Source organism: Dipodomys merriami, unplaced genomic scaffold (genome assembly GCF_024711535.1).
Source record: "Dipodomys merriami isolate MVZ:Mamm:240054 unplaced genomic scaffold, mDipMer1.0.p SCAF_680, whole genome shotgun sequence".
NCBI lineage: Eukaryota > Metazoa > Chordata > Mammalia > Rodentia > Heteromyidae > Dipodomys > Dipodomys merriami.
Genome location: NW_027206269.1, coordinates 196,576 through 216,996, shown reverse-complemented (window position 1 = coordinate 216,996; position 20,421 = coordinate 196,576). Strand labels below are relative to the sequence as shown.

The 20,421-nt window shown below is 58.1% G+C and overlaps 1 protein-coding gene across 1 annotated transcript in view; it reads right to left on the bottom strand.

The window, feature by feature from the left end:
* Positions 1-15,660, bottom strand: part of LOC138816073 (periplakin) — a 31,114-nt gene extending 15,454 nt beyond the window's left edge. Inside the window, exons 1-5 of the mRNA XM_070005605.1 lie at positions 15,521-15,660; positions 4,279-4,378; positions 2,067-2,221; positions 912-1,032; positions 19-144 (exon numbers count right to left, since the gene is read on the bottom strand). Coding sequence (XP_069861706.1) covers positions 19-144; positions 912-1,032; positions 2,067-2,221; positions 4,279-4,378; positions 15,521-15,582 — 564 coding nt within the window. The 5' untranslated portion in view covers positions 15,583-15,660. The remainder of the gene's footprint in view (positions 1-18; positions 145-911; positions 1,033-2,066; positions 2,222-4,278; positions 4,379-15,520) is intronic.
* Positions 15,661-20,421: the final 4,761 nt, after the last annotated feature.

The following is a 20,421-nucleotide window of genomic DNA, read 5'->3' as shown; positions in this document are numbered from 1 at the left end:
CACCTGCCTGTGCTTTACCTTGTCCCCGTCCTTAGCCAGGTGGGCCCCGATGGCCTTGACCTCGTTGTGGAAGATGTTGTGCTGCTCCACCTGGCTGTCCACCAGCGGCAGCTCCGTCCCGAAGCCCTGGACGCTCAGCTTGTCCTGGAGGGTGGGAAGGGAGGGAGTTGGCTGAGGGCGGCTGGACTGGCCTCTGTGTCCGGAGGGTGGGCAGTGCTGTCTCCCGCAGGGGACGGAGGGAGCAGCTGCGGGCGCCGCTCTGAGCCATGATGTCTCTGTTTTGTGCATGTGTGTGTGTGCATGTGTGCTGGTTCTGGGGCTTGAACTCAGGTGCTGAGCTCTTTTGCTCAAGGCTGGTGCTCTACCACTTGAGCCACAACTCTACTTTCGGCTTTGTGCTGGGTCATTGGAGATAAGAGTCTCACAGAAAGCCGTTACCAGTGGTTCACACCTGCAATCTCAGCTACTCAGGAGGCTAAGATCTGAGGATCTCGGTTCATAGCCAGCCCAAGCAGAAAAGCCCATGAGACTCTTATCTCCAATGAACCAACAGAAAACCAGAAGTGGTGCTGTGGCTCAAGTGGCAGAGCGCTCGCCTTGAGCTGAAGAGCTGAGGGACAGCGCCCGGGTCTGCTGTCTCATTTTACAGATGGAGACACAGGCTAGACTAAGGGAAGTCACCTGCTCGGGGTCTCGGAGCCCTGCCAGGACCCCAAACAACCTGGGAATGTCAGGTACAACTCTATTGTGTGACCCCAGACTTGGCTCTGTCCCTCTCTGAGCCTCGCTTTTCTCACAAGCTCAACATCAAAAGACACAAGAAGGAGGACTCCCCCCCTCCATCCTCCCTGTGCCCCCCCCGCCCCCGTGCAGGCCTCTCGCTGCTCACACGAGGCCCACCCAGGTCCTACCAGCTTCTCATCTACCAGCGCCGCCCAGTTGACCTGGGGGTCCGCCTCCTTCACGGCCAGGCTGTAGATCTGCTTGTGCTTCTTGCGGAGATTGGCCACACGCTCTTTCAGCTGGCGGATGCTGGGGGAGGGGTGGGAGAGGGGGACCTGTGAGTGGGCTCGGCTGGTCTTGAGTTCTAGACCCTCAACTGACTCCTGCCGCCCCTCTGGCCCACTCCCCCCAACCCACCACCTTCAACCTTCTTTCTCTCACCATTTCCCTACAGCCTACACTGTGCCCACAGCCCTAGAAGGCTCTAGAAGAAACAGGACCCAATGTCTCCTGGAGATACTGTCCTGGGGTGATCTGTGCTGTACCAGGGGCAAGTGTAGAGGGTGCTGGGCACCCACAGTGCTCTGCTTCTGCCAGGGGAAGGGGTTCGGGTCCAGGAGGACCCCAGGGTAGACCCCCACAGGGAGCTGGGAGCGTGACAGCCCTGGAGCGCCAGGCATGGGCGACTTCGATGCACAAAGGCTCAGAGGTCAGACCAAAGGGCCTCTCTGCAAGCCCAGGTCACACTCTGATCACAACAAAAATGCCCAGCCTCAGTCTCCCCAGCTGCACACTGGAGTCACCAGGAGGTGCCAGTGGCTCATACCTGTAATCCCACCTCCTCCAGAGGATGGGATCCAAGGTCCAAGACAGCCTGGGCAGGGATGTTCTGTGAGACTCCAGTCTCCACACAGACACCAAAAAGCCAGAAGTGGAATTGTGGCTCAAGGGGTAGAGTGCCAGGCTTAAACACAAAAGCTTAAAAAAAGCAGCACCCTGGCCCTGAGGTCAAGCACCAGGACTGGCATTCACAAAAATCCAAAACATAAAAATGAACATCAAGCTGGGTGCTGGTGGCTCATGCCTGTCATCCTAGCTACTCGGGAGGCTGAGATCTGAGGATCATGGTTCAAAGCCAGCCTGGGCAGGAAAGTCCACGAGACTATCTCTAATAAGCCACTCAGAAAACTGGAAGTGGCATTGGGGCTCAAGTGGTAGAGTGCTCGCCTTGAGCTGGAGAGCTGAGGGACAGCGCCCACCCTGTCAGGGAGTTATCCTCCATAATCCCTGCCTGGCAGCAGGGCCCTCCCCAGGCTCCCGGGCTTGAGCGCACAGGGACCTACTCCTCAGCAATCATGTCCCCCTGCGGGTGCTGCATGTGCTTGGCGATGGCTGAGTCCGCCTCCAGCACGTAGAGCAGCTTCTCCGAGTCCGATGTCTTCTGCAGGGCCACATCCCGGTGCTCCGGCTGCTGTCCCTCCTGCAGCCGGCCCAAGTCCTGCCGATCACAAGAGGGCACAGTGGGGGCACTCAGAACGGGCTCCCAGGCAATGGCAGAGGGCCAACTAGGCCCCCCCCCCCCACCATGTCCGGACCCGCCTCTCTCCAGCTGAAGTAAGGAGGCCCGGTCTGGCTGGCACCATATTGGCCACATGGTGGATGGTAGGGTCTGGCATCTTGTCTTCATGCTGGAGTAAGGAACTCCCCCGCCCCTATCATCTGCCTCCCAGGTAATGGGCATGCCCGGACCCCTGGAGGCAGGGGCGGGCACTTGGCTGATAGGTTACTGAATCTGTCAGTCCAGTGCCTGGGACCGGGACTTTCCTGAGGATCTGCCCCCTGCACCAACTTATTTTTTTTTTTTTTTTTTTTTTTTTTTTTTTTTTTTGGCCTCATGCTCTTGCTCAGTTTTCTTGTTCATAACTAGAGTTCTGCCACTTGAGCCATGCCGCTACAGCAATTTTTTTTTTTTTGGTCTGGTCATGGGCCTGAACTCTGGGCCTGGGCACTGTCCCTTAGCTCAAGGCTAGCACTCTACCACTTGAGCCATAGCGCCACTTCTGGCTTTTTTCTTTTTGCTTATGTGGTGGTGCTGAGGAATCAAACCCAGGACCTCATGCATGCAAGGCAAGCGCTCTACCACTGAGCCACCTTCCCAGCCCCTCTACAGCATTTTTTTTTTTTTTTTATCTACAGCAATTTTTTTTTTAATTTTTTTTATTGTAGAGATACTATACAGAGGGTTACAGTTACATGAGTGAGGTAATGAGTACACTTCCACTTCCTCTTGAACATTGTTACCCCCTCCATTGTTTTCCCCCTACCATCCCCTCCCTCCCTCCCTTCCCCAAGGTTCTTTTTTTTTTTTTTTTTTTTGATCGTGATTAAGTGATTACTTAATTTCCAGAAATTCACAGTATTGTGGAATAATGATGCTCATTTAAAGTCACAAGTTCATTCTAACTTTCCTGGAGCAAATTGTCTATCACAGTCTGTAATATATAACGGTGCTCATATGTTATATACCATATATGTGATCAGCAGCATGGGGATATTTAGTAGTGGTTCAACCAGATGAGTGGGAGTTCTTTGTTTCTTAAGTCCTGTTAGTTTTGTCATATCACCTAACCTTTTGGATTCATCATCCACTTATCAGGGAGACCATGTACTGTTTGTCTCTTCGTTCTTGGCTTACCTCGCTCAACATGATTCCTTCTAGCTCCATCCATTTCCCTGCAAATGCCATTATTTTGTCATTTCTAATGGCTGCATAATATTCCATTGTGTATAGATACCACAATTTTTGGATCCATTCATCTGTGGTGGGGCATCTAGGTTGTTTCCATATCCTAGCTATTGCGAACAGTGCTGCAATAAACATGGAGGCCCTGCACCAACTTATTTAGGCCTGGACCAACTTAGCCGCCGGGCTCCATGCCACGTGTGTTTCTGTGATCTTGTCCTGTGTCCTGTCTCCTGGCTCGTCTCCGGTCATCATGGAGTCCCAATTCAGCTCTCCATTGGAGCGGAATTGGTTTACTGGTGGTGGTTTTGTTATTTCTTTCCTCTTTAGCATGTTTCCTAGTTGTGTGATGTGTATTTGCGTGCCACAGGCCTCTGTAACAACTGGTAGCCTGCAGCCTATTACCTGTATAATAAAGTCTCCAATATTCTATATTTTAAGAAGTGGCTTCTGGGATGATTTACCTTACAACACAGCCACTCAGCAAACACAGCCCAAATATTGCTATGAGCAGAGGAGGCTGTGCACCCCCACCCCCACCTGCCTTGTGCCCCAGTGCAGGCTGGGAGACGACCCACAAAGCCAGGCAACCAGAGGTGGCCAACATGGAGTACCAGGAGCGACTGGGATCGACAACCGCCGTGAAGTTGCTTTACCCAGCAGCGATGCGCAGAAGGGCTGCCTGAGCTCTGTGCGATCTTCATCCCCAGGGGTATCTGAAGGAGCCTAGTCTGCCTACCTGGCCTGTCTCCCGCCCTGGTTGCAGGTCCCCTGTGGGCTCAGACCAACTGGGCGAGAGGAGGGGCACTCACACTCTGCATCTTGGCCTCCGTGTCCACGATGTTCTTTTCCACTTGGTCTGCATTCTTCTGCAGCTGCTCGATCAGCTCCGAGAGCTCCTTGTTGGAGATGCTATGGACAGAGAGAGGGAGGTGGGCGGAGGCCACAGTCCCAGGGCACCCAGCCCCCTTCCCCCAAGCTCTGAGCCTTCACTGCCCACTGAACCTTCTGGATAGTGGCAGGGTAAGGTGGGGGTGGGGGATTGATTCTCACTGTCTCCACAGGGCTGTGTCATTGAAGCCATAGAGATAAGACAGCACCCCAGGGCGCTGTGTCACTGAGACTAATGCTTCCATTCGGCCATGTGGGGAAAGCATAATGAGCTTTTGGTGTTTTTAATTTTTGTTTGCTGGAGATGGCACCTGCACTCTGCTGAGCTGAGCCTGGTGGTTCCCATCTGTAATCCCAGCAAGGCTGATGCAAGAAGATTGGGAATTCCCGCCTACACAGGAAGAGCCGGTCTCAAAACAAAACAAAACATGCCCAGTGCTGTGTCTCAAACCTAGAATCCCAGCGACTTGGTTTTTATTTTTTTATTTTTTGGTCGGTCATGGAGCCTGAACTCTGGGCCTGGGCGCTGTCCCTCAGATCTTCAGCTGAAGGCTAGTACTCTACCACTTGAGCGTCAGCCCCACTTCCAGCTTTTTCTGCTTATGTGGTGCTAAGGAATCGAACCCAGGGCGTCATGCATGCAATGCAAAGCAAGCACTCTACCACTGAGCCACTTTCCCAGCCCCAATCCCAGCGACTTGGGAGGCAGAGAGCAAGAAGATCAGGGGCCATGGTAGACGGCCCCTGCCATCCCAGCTACGCAAGAGACCTTAGTGGAGGAGGAGGGAAACAAGACACTACCTGAAAAATAAGCAAAAGGGAGCTGGGGATGTGGCTCAGGTGGTAGAGTGCCTGCCTAGCGAGATGGTGAGGTCCAGAGTTCAAATCCCAGTACTGCACACGTAATGAATGAATGAAGCCCCGAGAGCCGCCCAGCACCGCTGAGCCTGCGCCCAGAAGCTCGGGGAAGAAGCCAGGCCAAGGAGCAGACAGCAGGTCCTGTGTGCATTCGCTCAAGGCCGGGGAGGCAGGGAAACTGAGGCATACAGCGTGTGTGCCGCCCGCAGAGGCTGCGCGGAGCTGAGATCTAAGTCTGAATCAGTCTCCGTGCTTTTGCCCTGAAGAATCTGGGGCGCATGAAGGAGAGGCCCCGGGGCCCTGCCCGCCGCCCCGCCGTGCGTGCCCCCCCCCCGCCCCCCTGGACCGCACGGTCCACCCCAGGAGCCCAGGAATGCGGTCGGGCGCGGGCGGCAGCGAGGCCGATGCCAGGAGCCGGAACTGCCGGGCGGCGCTGCCTTTTCATCTTGCGGGTGAGCCACGCTGGGCGGCCACCTGTAGCAGCAGGGCCGGGGGCCTCGATGGAGGCGGAGATACAGTCCTTCCCAACAGCCTCCTCCCTCCTGGCCCACCGCCAGCCATCCTCCCAAGATCCCGCCGTGGGGGAAAGCCGAGGGATCCCAGCCACGCCCCCGAGAGGGCGGAGCCAGCGCCACAGGGGAAGCCACGCCCACCGCCCCCTCATCCCAGCCAGCCACATACACACACACAGAGGCCACGCCCACCCCCTCATTCCAGCCACTCCCCCTAGAGGGCGGGGCCCAGCGGCACACACACACACACACACACACACACACACACACACACACACACACACAGAGGCCACCGCCACTACCCCCTCATTCCAGCCACTCCCCCGAGGGCGGGGCCCAGCGGCACACGGAGAGGCCACACCCACCACCCCCTCAGCCCAGCCAGCCAACCCCGAGGGGGCAGGGGGCAGTGACACACGGAGAGGCCACGCCCACCGCCCCTCATCCCAGCCAGCTACTCCAAAAGGGCGGGGCCCAGCGCTACAGAGAGGCCACGCCCACCGCCCGTTCAAAAGTTAGCGAGGAGACAGGCCAGTGTCCAGATCCCACCCGCTCATTACTCATGAGCAATGGGCTGGAGCTTCTCAGTGTGTTTAAGTCTCAGTTTCACTGGCCGTGCAATAAAAGCCACGAACCATTCGGCCCAGTTAAGGAGAGGAGTGTGGGGTCAGGGTTGTTCCTGACACGAAACTTGAGTTTCAAGACCACTAGGGTGGGGGGCAAGTTCAAGAACTGAGCTGGAGGGGAGGTCAGGGCAGCAAAGGGAGGTCAGTTGGGGGGGGGACCCTCCAGGTAGATCTGGGCACCTTAGGTGTCTTTGGTTGCCTGTCTGGTAACACGTGTCCATCAACATTTGTTCTAGAAAGTCCCCGATTGCTTAGTGTAAGATAGGGGGCTCAGCGGTCACAATGACCAAGGTTCACACATGCTTGCTACACGGGGCCTGGGTTCTGTCGGGGGACTGTCTCTCTCCCGGGGACCCCTGCTTGCCTGCCATGCTTGATTCCATAAAATAAGTTCCTTGCACAAAACAAAACAAAAACCACCAAAAACTCACTTAGTAACTATGAGCCTGGTAGCTCATGGCTATAATCCCAACCCACTGGGAAGGTCAAAGTAAGAGCATCAAGGCCCAGGTTGCCCTGACTTAAAGAAAAACACAACAAGGGGCTGGGAAGGTGGCTCAGTGGTAGAGCGCTTGCCTTGCATGCATGAGGCCCTGGGTTCGATTCCTCAGCACCACATAAGCAAAAAGAAAAAAGCCAGAAGTGGTGCTGTGGCTCAAGTGGTAGAACACTAGCCTTGAGCTGAAGAGCTGAGGGACAGCGCCCAGGCCCAGAGTTCAGGCCCCACTACTGGACCCCCCAAAAGAAAAGAAAAGAAAAAAGAAAAAAAACAACAACAAAACCTATGAGACTATGTTTGAAAAGGAATCCAAGCTGGGTGCCAGTAATCCTAGCTACTTAGGAGGCTGAGATCTGGAGAACTGCAATAGGAGGCCATCCTGAGCAGAAAAGTTCATTAGATTTCATCACCAAAATGCCAAGCTGGAGGAGAGCCTCACATGGCAGAGCACCAGCTGAGCAACCATTACAAACCCCAGTACTTCAAAAACAAACAAGCAAGCCAGTAACTCGGCAGTGAAGAAGAGGCAAAGGCTGACGCCCTAGTTGGGAAGATCTCCCGCCCTAGTTGGGAAGATCTCCCGATACCTGTCACCTGATCACCAAACACAACACAACGTCACCTCTGAGACTGACAGAAATCCCTCCACCAGCTGACAAGGACACTGAGGACGTGTCACTAAACACCTGTCCAGGCCACTTCAAGGTCCCTGGGGCTCCTGGGGAAGGCAGGGAGACAGAGATGACAGGAAAACCAGGGACCCAGGAACTCAGAGCCCACAGACTCAAGGGAGAAAACTGAAGCGATCAGAAAGAAGTTAACAGTGTAGTCCCAAACAGAGGAAGGAGGTCCTTCTAGAGTTCTGGGGGTTCACACACCCCGAGAGGAGGTGAATGATTCCTCCAGATTGCTGGGGCAGGGAAGGAAGGGAAGGAGATGAGGCTGATAGACACCCTGCCCTAGCCCGGAGGAAGCTGAGGCTGGGTGGAGAAATAGGGCTGGGTGAGCCCCACAAATGGCTCCTGAGCCCAGACCAGGCTGTGTGGGCCCCAGTGGCTTTGGGACTCTGCAAGAGACAGGGGGGGGTGAATAAGCACCAGGCTTAGCCGGGGAGGCCCCAGAGCGGGGCTTGCGAGGACACAAGGACCAGACAAGAGCTTCTTGGGCACAGAAACAGGACAGGGGTTTCTTTGTGTCAGTGTAAGGATCTGGAGCGGAGCAACGGGCGAAGAGAAAAGGCACCCTAGGTTTAGGTCCCTCCCTCTGTCACACTTAAGAGTCTCAGTATCCACAACCTGACCTGCTTTGGGAGTAAGGACCTGGCAGCTAGAAGCTGCCACAAGCGAGGAGCAGTATTCAAACCCCGTGCAGCACAATGCCCAGGCATGGCCAGGACAGCCCACAGTCACCCAGAAGGCCAGCAGTAAGGGTACCTGTCACAGATCACATGCCAACACAACATGACCCAAAACAGGACACAGGTCCACGGCAGCCTACAAATGGAAATGTCCATCAAACGGATTGACAGAGTTTCGGCTGGGGTGTATGTGGGCCTTGAACTCAGGGCCTGGGCACTGTCCCTGAGCTGCTTTTGCTCAAGGCTAGCACTCCACCACTTGAGCCATGACTCCATTTCCGGGCTTTTTCTGTGTATGTGGCACTGAGGCTTCATGCATGCTAGGCAAGCGCTCTACCATGCAGCCACCTTCCCAACCCCTGGAGAGCATTTTATAGAGTTCTCCTAGCATTTCCGTCCTCAGTCTTCCCAGCCTGGCACCCGGCCCCGGTGTGTTCTCAATGGATCTCACATCACTAGTGGACAGCACCGCTTGGTTGGTGCCAGGTAATTCCAGGGCCCCTGGTGACCGCAGCTTGTGAACGCTCTTGAGAGCCTAGAGCAGCTGTCTGCCTCGCTCTGGCTGGGTACCTGCCTCCGCTACAATCCAGCTCTACCCGGCAGGGCTGTGCGAGGAGGGCTGGGTACAAAGCTACGTTGGAGAGGTCACATCCGGACATCCCCTGTGTCCGCTGCCTTGGTCCACTGGTGAGTCACAGCCCACCCTGTGCTGTCCCTGCAGGGCCGCCTGGCTTTCTGGTGGTCACGCGTGGGCACCTCCCTCTTGGGGAGGTGTCCTGTGTCTGTCTGTGGGGCAAGCGGAGGGGGGTGGGCTGAGCTGGAATGTCTGGAACGTGTGGAGTACACACCCCTCCCCAGGCCTCGCCCTCCCTCCCTGGGGCCTGGCCCTGCCAGCCAGACACCCTTTCGGGGAACGTGGTGTCAGTGATTCCCTGGGGTCGTTGCGGCCTGACCCTCAGCTCCCACACATCCTGCCTGGTCAAGGGAGCGAAGGTTTCCGATTTCCAGACTGTCCATCCTGCTGCGGAACCCAAGGCAGCACGCAGTAGGTGCTCAGGAAACAGGGAAACAATGAGAGCACCTCGAGGTGCCCCTCAGCCTTCTGCGCGTCACCCGTCCATCCACAGCTCATCGCTCTGGACGCCCCTCCCTCTTCCTAACCCCATCTGTGAGGCTACGAATGTGCGGGCCGCAGGAAATGGTCTTCTGGGCACTGTGTGTGTGTGTGGGGGCGTCCATAGCCCTTCATTCCAGTATTTGCATAGACTTGGGGCTCAGTGAACAGGTGTTGAACCGCGCGGGCCTTGAGCTTGCTAGGCAGGTGCTGTAGCACTCAAGCCACACGCCTCCCGTTTGCTTTTAGTTATGATTTCTGTAATAGGGTCTGGGATTTATGCTCAGGCTATCCCGGACTGTGATCCTCCCATTTATATATCCCACACAGCTGGGTGACAAAAGATGCTTGCACCCAGGTTTTTAGTGGGAGCTTAGGGACGTTTTCCTTTCCCATCTCCGCCTCCAAGTCGCTGGGATGGCAAGCGTGTTTCATATCACGTCAGCGACTCCTATGTCCCCACTTCCCAGGTGATGCTAAGGGAGGCTCAGAGGGGCTAAACAATGTGTCAGGATCACTCAGCTGGGACCTGGGGGTTCCCAGGATTCAAACAAGAGGCAACCAGGCTCCAGAGTTATTTCCTCAGGACAAAGGACACATTAGTGCCAATCACCCAATCACCACCGAGTGACCTCTGATGGAGGGGACAAAGCACTCACTATTCATCTCAATGGTTGGGCTACATAGTCAGTGGTGGTAAACTGAGGCTGAGTCATTCCCCTGAGATGTGACCACAAGGGACACCCAGCCTGTCCCTCTGAACAGGCCTTGCAAGTGCAGGGAATCAGCTCTGGGTGGATCCCGGCTACACCCTACCTGGGGCTTGCTGTGGGCTCCATCTCCAGTCTTCCCGGCAACCTGCCAAGGTAGGCACTATTAGTTCCTACTTCAGGGTGGGACCCACTGAGCTTCTGAGCTAGGGCTGCAGCTTGTGCCCAGTGCTAGGTGGCGAGGGGGGGAGAGGTCAGGTGGGTGGTAAACACCGGTGCTAGTGGTGACCAGAGGCCCCAGATGGGATAAGACCTGAATGCTTTTCTCTTCCAACTCTTCCTCATCATCTCCTGCCCCTCCTTCAGACCCTGCGGACAGGACAGTCACCATGAACAGCCCCTAAAGACAGGAACTTCCTGCATGCTAGACTACTCATTTAACACCTTATATCCTGAGCCCCAGGCTTATGCAAGCCTGGAATTAAGGGCTACAGGAGAGAGCCCTCTACCCTATTAAAAAAAAAATGAGTAAGTCCTTATCGTGTAAAAATACATAGGCTAATAGGTAGGATTAAGGAAAGCATCCCAATGATTATAATCTGGAAGATTCTGGATCATCCAGGGCAGGGTATTTTTCAGCCATGTTGTCCCACACAAGCCTTATGGCCTAACTCAATTGTGATTTATAGCTCAGCCCAACAAAAGGCCAGAAAAGAGCAAATGGAGGGGGGGGAGGATAAGAAAATATCATAATACAGTAATGTACAAACATGTACATCATTACAATAAACACAAACGAGTTAAACTTGCTTACTAAAAGGAAAAGACTCTGACAGGAATACAAAGAGTCTCCTTCCTTGGGTATCAGCTATTTGAAGACACACCTGAAACCAAAGTGATACCGGACGGATGAGCATCAAGAAAGTAACATACCAAGAAGGGATCACTGAAGATGAAACACAAGCCACGCACCTCTAAGATATAAAACAAATGTGGCTACACCTGGCTGCAGGTGTAAATGCCTAGGGCAGCTGCTTCTAAAGGTTCTGATTTCACTGGTCCAAGCTAAGGCTCTGACAGTGTGGTAAAGCTCCTTGATTAAGCTCTTATGCAGACAGGGCTGAGACCAAGGAACTGAACCCCCCTCCTCTCCCTACACACACAGCAAGGGGTTAAAGGAAGTGGGAGGAGAAAGAATCTGAGGTATCTACAGGAAGTCATTGAGAAAGCAGTAGACAGGTGGTACTCCATAAATACCAGATTGATTCGTCAATTGACTGACACTCTCCCTACTGGGAACTTCTGTGGTAACTGGACGGCAGATTTCCCCACACCCAGCCATTCCTCCTGCGGGTACAGAACGCCTGCTCTATTGTGAAGCCGGATCTGCTGTTTCTGCTCAGGGAAGGCCCCCCACCCACCCCCAGACCTCAGAACGGGGCTGGGGCTCAGGCTCTGCACACGGCTTCCCCTCATAGACACACAGAACTTTCAGCCAGTCACTCTGGCAACAGCAAAGCAGGTCTTGATGAGTTCTGCGACCTTGGTACCCTGAGCATCTGTGGCAGGCTATTTGCTCTGCCTGGCTCCCTGACCACCATCCTCATCTTCACAGAAACTACCTAGGGGCAGCTGCTCAGACCCTTCCCCACTCTTCTCTCTAGAAAGACCCCCCCCCAGCCACCACCCTCACCTTCCCAGACCACGGCGGGGGGGGGGTGCTCAACATGCACAGGATGGCGAAGGGGGCTCCTCTTAAAGGAGATGCTCCTCAGCCCTTCCAGGCTCTCCTCCACCCACCCATTCATTCAGCTGGCCCCGTCTGGCCGCCACTGAGTCAAATGGCCCTGCGGTAAGAATGACCAAAGGGATAGGTGAGGGGTGGGGAGCAAGCGGGAAAGGACCGCAGACCAGCGGGCAAAGGAGAAGCCCAGGCTGCCTTACACACAGGGACCGAGGGACAGGAGGACAGAGGGACGGGGTGTGGGGGGCAGGGGCTACAGCAGGGAAGGGATGAGGGCCGGAATTCAGGCACAAGTCCCCTCTGGGCTGCGAGTTCCGGAGGCAGCCACACGTGAGATCTATTTGAGTGAACGAGGAGCTGCGGGCAGCGCTCCGGGCTCAGGAGGCCGCTGGAGGAAAACCTGGTGAAACGCAGACAAGGAAGGCTGGAGGCCGTTGCTCTTTTTCTGCCCCCCTGGACAGGCTGGTGTGGGCAGACAGGAGAGGGCATAGATGGAACCAGAGGCCCCAGGGGTGCACCCTGGTGGGGGACAGAGGGGGGTGCCTCCATCTAACCCGCAGGCCCCTGGAAAGAGCTGCTACCAGTACAGAAGGGGATCTGACCTTCCTTCCCACTGCAGTGCAGGCCATCTGCACTGTAGCCCGGCTGGTGAGCGGGTGCCTGTAGTCCAGACTTCAGTGTTGTCCTAGGGAAATGGGACCTAGCCCACCTAGGGTGGGCCAGGATGGAAGCCATCCTGTCTCCGTGGCACACACTGGGGGCTGGGGGGGGTGGCTTGGAGGGGGGTGGGCTTTGCCGACGCCCTCCTCACACCCCCCCACCCCAGTCACTGCCCTTTCCAGCTGTCATTGAGGATGGATGCTGGTGTGATCTGCTTGAGTCCCGGCCAGCTCTGGGCTTTCAGGGTCTGGAGGGGCTGATTCACAGGGCTCGCTGTGAGCCCCGTCCAGAGCTGGGTTCTTCACATGCTCCCTTACTTTCATCCATCCGACAAATCTGTCCCACTTCACAGATCAGAGATGTTAAGGGACCAGCCCCCGGGTCACACAGCTCCATAGAGGCAGGGCTGGGGCTTGAACTTATACCTGGCAGGCAAACTCTGTGCTCTTAGCTGTTAAGGGGCTGATGCCTTCTATGAAGACAGGCCTCTGTTAGCCAGCCCCTGTCCACAAAGCCCTGCAACCCAGGCAGAGTCCCCTTCCCCAAAGGGCTGGGCCAGCCTCAAAAGACCCTGTCTAGGTAGAGTCTGGAGGTGCAGAGGCTGCCTGGTGATTATTAGGTAGAGGGGTGACATTAGCTCCATCTTGTAGATGGGGCTCTATTCTCAAATGAGGCAGCATCAAAATTCGGCCTGTCTACAGAGCAGGGCCACCGACACCTCCTCCAGGAAGTCCTCCCTGAGGTATCTCCCAACAGGCCTCGCTCCAGATAGTTGCAAGGCCGGGTGAGTGGGGTCTGAATGGGGACCCAGTCTGACCAGCGCTGTGTTCTGTCCCCTGGGCCTGGGCCCCATCATCAGAAATCACAAACACACATCTGTGTTTACGCCCAACCCTGTCTCATCTCCCTGACCGGATGGTCAGAGATCAGCCTCAGGCAAGCAGGCGCTGGCTCCCCTGGAGGAATGGAGGAGGCTCAGAGAGGCCAGTGGGCTCCCTCAGGGTAGCACAGCCAGAAAAGCGGAACCAGATCTCCCCCCCCCCCGCCCCCCCACACACAGAGCCTCCCTCCCAGCTGGGCTGGACGCTGTCTTTTGTGACCTGGGCCATCAGGCCTGACCCTGTCATTAGCTCAGGTGTGAACGCCAGCGTCCACACCTGTCATTAGGAACCGGAGTTCACACCCAGGCTCTCCCCAGTTTCAGCTGCTTAGCTGAGAGGCTGGGGCACAGGGAGGGGCGCTCGCTGCCCAGATCAAGCTCTTGGCTGCGCAGAGGCCAACGTCAGGACGGGCACAGGACGGGCTGACAGCCTTCATCCGGGCACTTCCTGTGCATCGGGGCACGGCTCGGCCAGCCCACGTGGGGGCTACTTATCACCCCCTCTTCACGAAGAGGGAAACTGAGGCTCGGGGCCCCTGCAAGGCCAGGGCCAGCCACCAGTGTTGGCCTCCGGCACTGACACTTCACGGCCAACTCTATCCTCTCCTGGGCTAGCAAAGGCGCCCCGGGGGAAAGAAAACTTGGGGACCAACTGCCAAACCCCCCTCCCGATGCCCCTCACATCAGACCCCATGCTGAGGACACCTCCGTGCCCAGGAGCGCGTCCCTCACAGAGGGGACAGGGCGGGCAGAGGGGGCGCTGTGCCCCCTTCCTAAGGGCAGTCGCTCTGGGGTGACGGCCGCCGGACCCCGCGAGATGCTTCCCCATCCTGGAGAGGGAAGCCAGAATCCTTCCTGGAGAGACTTCCAAGCTGAAATGGGGAGCCAAGGGCTAGGCAGGGCCAGAGATGGGCTCCCCTCCCTGTGAGTCCGCCCCCCCCCCAAGTCCCCAAAGCTAGCCAGGATGGGAGACCTCCCTTCCTTCCCTCCAGGCTTGTCTGCTGCACTGGAACCTTCCAGGACTCTCAGCCCAGACCTTGGGCGACGGAAGGCGGAGGCCAGGCGGGGCGGGCCGTGTGGGGGGGACCGGAGGGGCCGGGCTCTGGGTGAGGATGGTGAGGACGCAGGGGCAGTTGTGTGGGGCTGGCCGGGAGCCCCGGATTGTGCAATGTCCGGGAGGACAGCGCCGGGGCTGGAAGGGACCCCAGCGGAGACCGAGCGCCAGCTGGACGGGGCCCCTGAAGAACAGAGCAGGGGGGAGCCCCTGCCCAGTCCCTGGGGCTGGGAAAGATGGAGGGGGGAGGAGAGGGGAGCAAAGCCCTTGGAGTTGGAATGGTGAGGGAGACCCCAGGGCGCAGAACTCCGGGGAGCCTGGGCACCTGCCCGACAGGTGGGCCTGGGCCCAGGGTCCTCCGCTGCCCCTTCTGGGGCCTGGGGAGAAGTGGGGCGGGGGGGCTCCCACAGAGGGCTGTGAGGACCCTGGGAGCAGGAGAGGGTCTCCTTTTTCCCTAGTGGGGGGGGGTTCAGGCAGGGGCTGAGGTCTCCCCCGCCCCAAACCGGTTATTAAGTGAATTCATGACGCTTATCAGCACGGCCGTGGGCCGCGCAGACGCATCGGGACTTGTCACTGCGCCCCGGGCCCCGGGACGGCCAGGCCCGGCCAGACGCCGCCGCCGCCGCCAGTTTCGGGGTTGGGGGCGGGGTGCGCGGAGCCACACCCCTGAGAAGTCGTGTGGGGCCCGAAAGAGGCGGGGAACCCCAGCCTGTCCCCCCCACACACACCGACCCCGCGTCCCCCACGGCCTGGGGCGCGGCTGGGGCGCGGGAGAGGCCGCAGACAGGGGCGCGCGCGCGCGGGCGGGCTCCCCCGCTCCCCAGCACCTGCCCGCGCCCCCCTTCTCCTCCTCCTCCTCCAGCCCCGCACACCTTCCCGAACCCCGGGTCCTCCTGACACCCCCAGTCCGGAAAGTGTCCCCCCCACCCAGCTGTCCACCCGTTCCCGGAAGATCTCCCCAACTCCAGGGCGCCCCGGGAGCGCCGAGCCGCCCTGTACCCCAACTTCCGTCTCCCGCGATCCAGGACCCCCCCCACACACACGCACGCACGAAGGAGCGCTCCGGGGGTTTTAGGGGTGCCCGGTGCCCCCGCTTGGCGGCTCCAGGGCCCCCCGCGTCCCCCGCCCGCCCGGCCGGGCCCCCCTCACCTGCGGGTCTGCACCGCGGGGCTGTATTTGCCTTTGTTTCTCTTCCTGAACAGCGAGTGCATGGCGGCGGCGAGGACGGCGCGCGGGGAGCGGGCGGCGGGGCGCGGGGAGCCCCGAGTGCGGGCGGCCGGGAGCGCGGGGAGCCCCGAGTGCGGGCGGCGGCGCGCGGGGTCACTCCCCGCGGGGCGGGGCGCCCGCCGGACGCGCCCCGAGAAGGTGGCGCCTACCTTCCTGGTGGGGAGGGCGGGGTCCCCTGCGCCCCGGGGGCGGAGCCCGGGAGCCCGGCCCGGCCCCGCAGCGCCGCGGGCCGCGGGGCTCACCTGGCCCGGCGGGGCCCCCACCCGCACCCCGCGGGCACCGCACCCCCAGGCTCGGGCTGACCCTCGCTCCCGCGCTGGCCAGGGCGGTCAAGCTGGTGATCCACTGCCCCCGGCCTCAGTTTCCTTCTCTGTCACAGGGCGCGAATAGCTTTCCGCACTCGCCGGAGGGCTGGAAATGGATTCTTGCGGATAATCCACACCCGGAGCTTGGCCCCGTCCTGGCCCACGTCTGTGTGTTGGGGGGGGGGCCACCACTGCCCCCTCGCGCCAGCTGGGGTGGACGCAATGTCCCCGACCCAAACCTTCACCACCCCAGGCCCTGGCACCACCGAGCCTCCGGGAGCTGCTCCATTCTGGCTCAGAACAGCCACGTTGCACAACCCGGCCAGCACGTCCCCCTAGGGCAGGACGCGTGCCACTGGAGATGGACAGACGGACAGAGCCAGCAGGGAGGGTCCAGTCCCACTCTGGAGGGGCTGGGGGGGGTGGAGCACAGGGGCTCCCGAGAATGTCCCCACAAAGTGGCCATAGGTCAAGAACTTCACACCAGCATCCAAAGTCCATCAGTCTTCAGCTAGAGCCCCTGTGTGTGCCCATGTGTGCGTGCGTGTGCACGCGTGTGTGCTGGTACCTCAAGTTCTTACTTGTTTTTTTTTCTCTACCCCTGTTCCACGTTTATGTTTAATCGTTATGATAAAGGGGATATACAGAGGGGCTTCAGCGGCATCGGTCAGGCAAAGAGTGCCTTTCTTTTTGGACCATGTCACCCCTTCTCTCTGTTCCAAATGTCAATTGGAGACTTGTCTGTCAAGGCTGGGATTTGAACTCAAGACCTCACATTCTCAGTTGGCTTTTCCTGCTCAAGGCTGGTGCTCAACCACTTGAGCCACCTCTCTACTTCCAGCTGGTTTTGCTGGTTGATTGGAGAGAAGAGTCTCTCGGTCTACCTAGCCTGGCTTTGATCACATCTCAGCTTCCTGAGCAGCGAGGACTGCAGGGATGAGCCACCAATACCCGGCTGAGGACTTTATCCTGGACGTGGTATCTAAAGGGTAAGCTGGGGGTGCCATTTCCCTTCCCCTACATCACCTTCAATGTGTGAGTTCAGAAGTGTACCTTCTTTCTTTCTTTGCTCGCTTTTTTTTTTTTTTTTTTTTTTTGTCAGTCATGGAACTTGGGCTCGAGCAATGTCCCTGAGCTCTTTTTGCTCAAGGCTACCACACAACCACTTGAACCACAGCTCCATTTTCAGTTTTTGAGTGGCTCATTGGAGATAAAGTCTCGCAGAGACTTATCTGCCAGAGCTGGCTTTGAATCTTTATCCTCAGATCTCAGCCTTTGGCGTAGCTAGGGTGACAGGCGTGAGCCACGGGGCTCACATCAGAAGTGTATCTTTCGGAGTCAGGTCAATGAGCCTCATTCATTCACTCATTTACGACATTTGCCACCTCCGCCAGCCTGGCTGGCCTGGTTCCCGACTCCACACATGGCTCCTGAGCCAGGGAGGGGCTCAGGGGAACTCGAGGTACCTCTGGCTCTGCCTGTGCCTGGCTCTCCTGCCTGCACCCCACCCCACGGTTCCTCACTCCAACTTCACCCCTCAGGAATCTCTGAGAAGCACCTGGTGCCTGCTGGGAGGAAGCTGACAATAACCCAGATGCCTTTGGGGGGGGGGGTTAGGGGGACGCCAAGCGCCAGGTGTGGTCGCTAGTATGTTATCAAGGAGTGCGGGGGTTTGCTTGTATACAAATGCAGAACACTTCTAGAAGGTCCCATAAGGAATTGCTGGCCGGGAGTCCCCTGGGGAAGAATAAGACCGAGGTCTGCTTTTTCACTGAGGGAAGGAGAGCAGCCTTGATCAGGGTTCAGATTCCCAGCCGTTCTGCTGCTGAGACCCTAAGCAAGTGGTCCAGCCTGCGCAGTGACCAGTACGTCTCATCTGCGAAGGAAGCAGGCACAGGCAGCCGTGCAGGTTGGACGTTTCTCACGACCCTCGGGTCAGAGAGGCCTTCTCCAACCGGAGGGGGTTGTGTCCACACTTCCCGAAGTTTGGAGAGCTTTTGCCACAACTCCTAGGAAGTAGATGGACTCCAGGTCAGCAGGTTTGCCGCTCAGCTGCTGGGTGCCAAAGACTCGACTGAAGGTGGGAATCGATTTCTTTTTTTTTTTTTTTTTTTTTTGGTCCTGTCATGGGACCTGAACTCTGTGCTTGGGCGCTGTCCCTCAGCTCTTTGGCTCAAGGCTAGTGCTCTACCACTTGAGCCACAGCGCCACTTCTGGCTTTTTTCTTATTGCTTATGTGGTGCTGAGGAATCGAACCCAGGGCCTCAGGCATGCAAGGCAAGCGCTCTACCACTGAGCCACCTTCCCAGCCCGGGAATCAATTTCTTGTTCAGTGACAGCTGATTCCAGGTTAGGCCCCAGGACATGCCCCCCCCCTCTGCTGATTGGTCCCTCCAGCCTGGGGGGGGTTAAAGGGGCCTGGGCTCCTGGCCAGGGATGAGTGACCCATCTCAACTCTGCCTCCACAGAAGGGAACCCAGGCCCTGGGCATCTCAGCCCTCCAGTCCCCAGCCCTGTCCACCCTGCCCAGCTTCCACTCCCAGCCCCAGGGGCAGCTGGGCCCCTGCTCCCCACTGACTCAGCTGGGCCTGGCCCAGGAGTGTCACTGAGGATTAGCAGATTTGGGGAATCGTTCCAACTGCACCTCCACATGCTCTCCTCCCCTCTCCATGCCGCTCCCTGTGGGGCTGTGTGTGTGTGTGTGAGCACGCGAGGACACACGTGTACTGGACACAGGAGCGCGGGGAGGCCGGATGGGGCTGCGATCTGCCCACACATGGAGCGCAGGGGTGGGGGGGTGCCTGGCTCTGACTCACCCCTGAGGGAACTGTGGAGGGGAGGGTGGACCCCTGGTTCCTTCAGCACCTGGGTGACCCTTCACCCCTGCAACCTGTCCCCCTTTCCGCAGCTCGACCGGGCCACCTACTCCAAGGAGGCCACCGCCACATTCTGAAGGTCCGTGGTCCCCTCTGTTTTTCCAGCAGCTGGAGAAAACCCCAGCTCGCTCTGAGAACCAGTTTGGAACAAGAAGAGTGGCATTCTCCCAGCCAGCCGCAGAAGGCTGGGGCGGGTGGGGGGGGTGGTAGGGGGCACTGAAGAACATAGCAGGAAGCCAACCTAGCTTCAAACCCCAGCTCTGCCTGGCTGTGTGACCCTGGCAAGTGGCTTGCCCTCTCTGAACTCTGGTTTCCTTTTCAGGGACAGGGGAAGAGCCCGTGGGCAGGAGGCTGGCAGAGGGCCTGGTAAAGAGGCCTCCCTCCTCTCCCCCCTCCCCCCTCCTTCAAAGGGGACAGGAGGGGCTGGCCCAGCTGTACCCCTTGTTGTGTAACATGTATTTACTTTTCTCGCAGGACAATGGGAAGGATGGAAAAATCAAGCTGGCCTTGGGGCCCGGTGTGCTGACTCATTCAGCCCCAGGCTGGGGGGCCGGGAGAGGCCCCCCTAAAAATACAGCCTCCTGGGGCCAAGAGGAGGCCAGGCTCTGGCCGGCACAACAGGAGAGGGTCCATGGTGACTCAGATGCTCTGCCTGTCCCTGAGTCACCCTGAGAATCCACCTCACACACACACACACACCCCGCTGCTCCCACCCCCCCCCCCTTAGCCTGCCCCTGCTGGCTGGACACCCCGTCTGTCTCTGCTCCAATGACCCCCTGCCGGCCCGCCCTAGATACAGGTGTGCACCTGTCCAGTTGTGACTATTGTCACAATATTGAAACGAATCTCTGCCAGGGTGGGGTAGCGGCTGCCAGGAGTCCCTCCCGCCCGCCCGGCCCCTCCTCTAGGACCCGCCACAAAGGGGCGAGGCCCTGGCGCTGCCCGGGCCTCTGCAAGAGCCCCACAAGGCTCGGTGGCTGGCGTCCGTCGCTCCCACCATCTGGATCTCGTCTCCCAGTGCATCTTGTAGACCCAGCCTTCCGGGTTTCAGACACCTCAGCCTGAACCCTGGCTGCTTGTGAGACCACCTGCACCCCGTACATGGCTGTCCCCTGTTCTCTGAAAGGAGGTGGGGAGGAGTCACCCTGTAAGGGAAGAGTGGAGCCAGGAGGAGCTGCCGGGACGGGGAGCCCTGCCGGACAGGCTGCCCAACCAACCTCCTGTCCACGCCCTGCCCGTTTCCTCCCTTCCTCCCTCCCTCCCCTTCCCTCCCGCAGCTCTGCCAGACTCAAGCTGTCCAAACCAGTGGGGCCGCATTCCCGGGGCAGTGTCCATGATGCGACCCACCCTGTGCCCGCCCAGGTCAGGAGGTCAGGACCCCTTTTCCAGAGCCCGGAAACATAAATAAGGGATGGTGTTGGGCCTGAAAGGGCAGAACACAAAAATCAAGCCAGGTTTGAATGGTGGGTTTGGATCCTGGCTCATCCATGATGAGCTGTGTGTGATCCTGGCCCAGTGACTCACCCTCTCTGTGAAACAGGAACTACTTCTCTGTTCCCTAGTTGTGCTTTCCCCTTTCAGAACCTCAGTTTCTCCACCTGAGAAATGGGGACGTTCGGATACCAGCTCCACAGGGTATATT